The sequence below is a fragment of the Phyllostomus hastatus genome, unplaced genomic scaffold (genome assembly GCF_019186645.2).
Source record: "Phyllostomus hastatus isolate PE091 unplaced genomic scaffold, TTU_PhHast_1.1 phas_contig_304, whole genome shotgun sequence".
NCBI classification, from domain to species: Eukaryota; Metazoa; Chordata; class Mammalia; order Chiroptera; family Phyllostomidae; genus Phyllostomus; species Phyllostomus hastatus.
This window is the reverse complement of record NW_025333845.1, coordinates 1,194,787-1,201,552: the sequence shown is the minus strand read 5'-3', so window position 1 is coordinate 1,201,552 and position 6,766 is coordinate 1,194,787. Positions and strand designations below refer to the sequence as shown.

General features: G+C 36.8%; 1 protein-coding gene across 1 annotated transcript; it reads left to right on the top strand.

Annotated features, from left to right (window-relative positions):
• The first annotated feature begins 5,546 nt into the window (after positions 1-5,546).
• LOC123819255 (olfactory receptor 52N5-like) lies at positions 5,547-6,518 on the top strand. The gene has a single exon (XM_045839563.1). It carries the CDS (start codon positions 5,547-5,549, stop codon positions 6,516-6,518), a length of 972 nt encoding a protein of 323 aa, XP_045695519.1.
• Positions 6,519-6,766: the final 248 nt, after the last annotated feature.

Below are 6,766 nucleotides of genomic sequence, written 5' to 3'. Positions count from 1 at the left end.
AGACTAAGCACTTCTGATTTAAGGTTTATAAGGTGAAAATAGGGTGCCACCATTACCTACATTCCTGGGCCCTCTCTCTGGCATGAGCATCTTTCACATTTCTTCTTGTCTGGAACTATACTGTGGGTTAAGTAATGTCTTTCAGATGTTTTGCTCCTAGGCTTATTGTGCAACAAAGCCTAGTCTTATTCCATTCTGCCTGTGTCATCACAGGGATCAAGGACATTGTTCTACAGAAGATGTTTTAGGTACTTTCTTAGTCTGGAAAAACTGGGAATAATATGTTCATCCCACTTTCAAAGCCAAAATAGTGCCAGCAAGGAATGTGTGGTTTTGTGTTGGCCAGGGAAAAGGTAGGTGCTCTCAAAAAGACTTCTTTATAGTACAGATAATTCTTCTCTTTATATGCATTCATTTTTATAAATATATTTTATAATGACAGTGACAGGGAATTCAGCAATAATAACCTTATAATGTCTCAGATCATAAAAAGATAAATAGGTGTATCTTTTTCCCTCCAAGTCACTATTATACCCTTCCCCACCCCCTTTCATCTTTTCAGTTCAGTGAAATAACTTAAATCAATCTATCAAACTCCAATTTACTTCTTTTAAAATCCAGGTTCTATCCTCATTAATGGGGTAAAATAGGTGACAATCTGGCCTATATACTAAAATAGTTCATGGGTCAATTAAGGGACAGTTCTAGCACAAGCCCACAGGTTATCACCATTTTTAAAAATGGGGAAAATTTTAGGGTAACAGAGAGGGACTTTCAAGTAGAAAACCTGGTTTGGCTTAAGAGAGGAGGGGATGTGTTTCACCAATTTTTAGTGCAGAGGTCACAGAATTCTGTATTTTTTTGGAAAGCTACTGAACCTATTGAATCTTGGTTAGATAAAATAGCTATGAGAATATTGAACTGGTTGACTTATTATAGGACTATATTTAAATTCAAAACTAAATTTAAATAATAAATAAGTAAATAGATTTCAATAGGTAAATATAGACAACGGAATAGTATTGCTGATTTTTTCTATAGGGATATGGGTAAATATTTGATTAAGTATGCAAGTTGGCTATTTATATAAAAAGGTAAACATAAAAGAACTAAAGCAGAAGCATAGGACGTTCTTGTACTAGGTGCCAAAGAATTCATTGGCTGGCACATGGTGAAGGATTAAAGGAATTTTAGAAAAATTAACAAATGGTTCTTGTCCTTTTCTGTCTGATTTATTTGGATTAGCATGATATTCTCAAACATGAAATCTATGTTGTTGCAAATGACAGTAGTGCATCCTTTTCTTATAGTTCAGTAGTATTGCATTGTATATATGTTCCACAGCTTCTTTATCCAACCACCCATCAAAGGACATGAAACAGAAAGCAACAAATGAATAAACAACAACAAAAAAATCTTATAGACATGGACAAGAATGTGATGGTTCTCAGAGGGAAAGCGGGTGTTGAAGAAGGTAAAGGAGGTTAAGCATATAGTCATGAAAGGAGACTAGACTTTGGGTGGTGATCACACAAGGCAACATGCAGATCAGGTGTTATAGAAGTGTATACTTGAAACTTGTAGAATCTTATTAACCAATGTCACCTCAATAAACAATAAAAATTAACTAATGGAATTGTCTAACTATAGTTAGAATCTATACGCTTGAAAAATTCAGTCTCCATGATAACACTATGTATGCCAAAATTTTAAATTGGACATTTTAGGAAAAACATTTCAGGACAACTATAACAACAACAACAACAAAAAGATGAAACCATCTAAGAGAATCTAGAACTCTCTTTTCTGGATTCAGCTTTCTTTTTCTTTTCTTTTTTTTTTTTTTGACATCCCTCTCCAGGGAATCAGGGAGAGGATTATTCAAATAATTCATAGAATTTTATTCTATGTCCCAAGCCCTAAATTCCTCTAAAATGGTATCCTAGGCCATCTCTAGAATGCATGGCATATAAGTGAGAGGAAAGTGAAAATCGAACCTTGGTGGCCTTCCTAGATGCTAAGCAGTGCCTGCATTCATCCTAATTTTCCTGGGCAGTAAGATCAAGCGAAAATCTAATGTGCTTGTTTTCTGTTTTAAATAGCCAGAGGCAACAATGTGTGTTGCACATATTTTTTGTCAAGTGGCTGCCCAGTGTGGGATGAGGAAACAGCAGAAGCAACAGGGATTGCATCAATCACTGTACTATCCATCGAAGACTGGAAGCTTAGGCATGTGATTCAGGTAATGGAAACTACTGTCATCAAGGAGGAAAGTGATATTGCGGTTGGTGTAATGTGGTATGCTTTTCATAGTATAGTGTTGCTTTGTTCCTTTCATTGAAAAAAGGCTCAATGTAAGACTGAAAGAAGACCTGGAGGTGGACTTCCCTTCCTGTGTTTTGTCACTATTGGAGTTCCAATATTTTCCTATATTCTGTCTCCTTTTTACTTCCCCAGAACCACAGGAAAAAAATTAGTGGGGTAAGTCTGAATGGTACTTGTAACCAAATTACCTTCATCTTTGAAAGGGAAAGTTTACATTGCCCTATACAACTCTCTTATATTTACCTAGAAGATGGCTGAAATACCAGGCAAGGAGAAATTATAAGAAGCAGGAGCTGTAGAAATCTCAAGTTAGAAACATGAAGTCTTATATTTCTCTGGAGGTGGCTGGGAAGCAAACAAACATAAAAACAAATAAGTGAGAAAATAAAGCTGCTGATTAACAGCTCCTTAGACTTTATAAAGGATTTGGAGAAGTCTGAGCTAGAAAAACCTGGATTTCACTCTGAATTATTAATAGTTTTGGGCAAACAAGTTAAACATCCTGTGCCTGAATCAGGAAACTAAGTGACTATCACTTACCCTGAACTCTGGAGTACATATTACTCTTTAAAGAAAATGACATTTTACCTCAGTGTTCAAAAAAGACTTATCAAGATGAAATATGACAGAGTGATTTTCAAAGAAGGGAAACAAATTGAGCAAAGTCAACATAGTATCGAGGGGGGAACCGCCCAAAACTGAGATAACATTCTGAGGAGGGCCCTTTGTAATACAGGCTATCTGTGCTAGGTGAGTGTTCTAGGAACCCATCTGTGTCAGTGTACCAGCTGGCATTGTTGTGAGAGGTTGTATTCTGCTTCAGCTCTTTCAATGCATTTGTCCATTTCATGATGGGTGATTTGTGAGCACACCTGCCCACACCAGGCTGAGTGTTAAGCAGTTTTTGACCCCAAAAATCCATGATCCCAATGCCCCACTCTCCCTATTCACCTGATTTTGTTCTGAATGATTATTGTTTGTTCCCCTGGGTTTAAAAAAATCCTCAAGGGGAAACATTTTGCCAATATGGAAGAGATGAAAGAAAACGGCAGAGCACTGAAAGGCATCAAAATTGATGAGTTCAAAAACTATTTTGAACAGTGAAAAAAGGTTGATAGGTGTATTGCATCAGATTGAGAGTACTTTTAAGGTGACTTGAGTTTAAACATGTGAGAATAAACACATAATTTTTTAATAAGTAAATTTCTTTTGGGGGAAGTCTCCATCATATGTAGTATTTTTGGACTGGCAAGTAGTCCAGCAAAATTTAAACATGGAATGTTAGGACGCAGTATATCATTCAAATCAGGACATTTCTGGGTGATTAGGGAATGGAAAGAAAATGGGAAAGAGTTTAGACAAGACCTAAATTTTACTTTTTTGAATGTCATGCCAAGAAATTTGAGCCTTAACCTCAAATTTATGGAAAGACATTGAAGATTATTAAGCACTGGTTTAAAATATCTTCAAGCCCTGGCTGGGTGGCTTGGTTGGGATATCATCCTTTACACTAACAAGGTTGTGAGTTTTATCCCTGGTCAGGGCACATAATCTAAGTTGTGGGGTCAGTCCCCGATCAGGGTGTATACGGGAGGCAACCAAGATGTTTTTCTCTCACATTCATGTCTCTATGTCTCTCTCTCTGTCTCTCTCTCTCTCTGCCTGTCTGTCTCTCTCTCTGCCTTCCTCTCTTTCAAATCAATAAGTGTATATCCTTGGTAGGGGTTAAAAAAATAAAATGTCTTCAAAATTATGCTATAAGACAAAATTGATTTGAAAAGAGGCAAAGCACAGAAATAGGTGGATGTAGCTACATGGTCTTTAAAACAGAACAGAATGGTCACAGAATAGAAAGGCTGGTATTAGAAATATTTCTGCATTAAAAATAGAATACTTTTATTGTCTGAGAATAGAACACAGATAACAGGCATGCTGAACCAAAGCAATTTGAGCTATAAAGAAATTATACCCAAGATGTGGTAGAGAGGCCCTGATGAAGATCACAAACATGTGGTAGATGATAGTACCCCCCCACCCCCCAAAAAAGACAGATCTCAGAAATAGAGCCCATTTTTGGTGTGGGATAGAGGCAGAAGTGATGAGTTTAGTTTTGGACATGATGAATTTAAAATAGAAATATCCAGTATGCATTTAGAAGGAGGACTCAGCAATTATGACATAGCTTTCTTAATAAATTACCTGAAAATTATCTTCTTGTTGGCTATACTCAAGGTCATGAGAGTGGACATATTTTCTATAGAAGGAATAAAGGGGGAGTCCAGAGAATATTCTGCTCCTGAATTACGTAAAGCCAAAAGACATGGAAAGAAAATAGATGACCCAATGACTTTGGGGGATTACAGGGTATTTGAGAAAGGGAGATCTCTTTATTTTTTCTCTTTCATGGGATAATCAAGTTAGATTGAACTTCTTGGCCACTGTTTTTGCATCTCATATCCATATAGCATCTACACTTGTATTTTGAGTTAGTATATCTAGTTCATCAGGTTACTAATCTAGGAGTAAAATAAACCTCTGGTTATTTTTCACAACTCTTTCCAGTAGCTATCATTAGCCTCACCTAAAATGAGCAACTGAGGCTTCAAAAATGAAATCATACAATTTGTATGGAAAGAGCTGAAATTTGAATAAGATCTTATTTAGCATAAATAACCATAATATCATTACATGTTGCCACACAACATGTAATAAATAAAATTCAGGCCATCTTTCATGCAATTATAACATGCTGTCACAAGCCATGTGCACTCTATCAAACCAGGATGCAGTGTAAAGATTTTGCATGAAAGTTAGAGTCATATATGAATATCTTTTATGTCCCTGAATCTAATTTTGTAACATTCAACATTATTGGATCTCTTTGTGTCTCAGTTTCTTCTTGTATTTGATGATAAAAAACAATCGCAACTTTATAATTATGACTTTAAAAACTTACATTTAGATTCTCTTAAAACTTTTAAAATATTACCTGTAATATAGTATTATTCAATAATTATATAGCATTTATGAATACTGTGCATAAATGAATATAGCATTTTCAAAGTCACTATTATTCAAAATCATTAGTACCATAATAGATGTAATTTTACTCCAAATTTAAGTTTTCATTCTCAAGGATGATCTGAATTAAATTTCTATTTCTTAATTTCTTCTCAGAATAGAGACTTCTGGAAAACTAATGTTCATCTATTGAATTAGTTATGCTGGCTTCTAACAATTCATATGTGGCTCCAAAATCTTTTATTCTTAATGGAATTCCTGATCTGGAAAGAGTACATGTATGGATCTCCCTCCCATTCTGCACAATGTATATCATCTCCCTTGTGGGAAACCTTGGCCTTGTGTACCTCATTCATCATGAGGAGGCCTTACATCGTCCAATGTATTTTTTTCTGGCCATGCTCTCCCTCATTGACCTCTTTACCTGCACCACCACTCTACCCAATGCACTCTGTATCTTCTGGTTTAATCTCAAGGAAATTAACTTCAATGCTTGTTTAGTTCAGATGTTCTTTGTCCATGGGTTCACAGGTGTGGAGTCTGGTGTGCTCATGCTCATGGCTCTGGATCGCTATGTGGCCATTTGCTACCCACTGCGTTATGCTACCATACTCACTAACCCTATCATTGCCAAAGCTGGGCTTGTCACCTTCTTGAGGGGTGTGTTGCTAATGATTCCTTTTCCATTCTTGGTCAAGCGTTTGCCCTTCTGCCAAAGCAATATTATCTCCCACACATATTGTGACCACATGTCAGTGGTAAAATTATCCTGTGCCAGCATCAAGGTCAATGTCATTTATGGTCTGATGGTTGCTCTCTTGATTGGAGTGTTTGACATCTGCTGTATATCTGTGTCTTACACAATGATCCTCCGGGCAGTGGTCAGCCTTTCATCAGCAGAGGCTCAGCAGAAGGCCTTCAGCACCTGCACTTCCCATCTATCTGCCATTATCATCACCTATGTTCCAGCATTCTTCACTTTCTTTACCCACCGTTTTGGAGAACACACTATCCCTCCTTCTCTTCACATCATTGTGGCTAACCTTTATCTTCTTCTTCCTCCAACTCTGAACCCCATTGTTTATGGAGTAAAGACAAAACAGATCCGAGACAGTGTCATAAAGCTCTTCCAGCATGAAAAATGTGCAAGGATCCAGGACAACAGAAATTAGAAAAAAGATGAATGTAAAACAACAAAAAAAGAAACTCATGAGTGGTGTCATACATTCACTCATGTGGTATCATACATTTTCCATTGTCTATCTCAGATGTATGTGGGGGGACCCCCAAAACCTAAATTATCTTCTGGAGGGTAGGCACCTTGTAGTACAGGCTTTCCCCACTAGGTGGGTGATCTAGGAACCCATTTGTATCATTTTACTAACTGACCCATTTACTAACTGGTGTTGTGAGAGGCTGC

Coding starts and splice junctions, on each gene's coding strand:
- LOC123819255 (XM_045839563.1), top strand. CDS start 5,547: ATGCTGGCTTCTAACAATTCATATGTGGCTCCAAAATCTTTTATTCTT.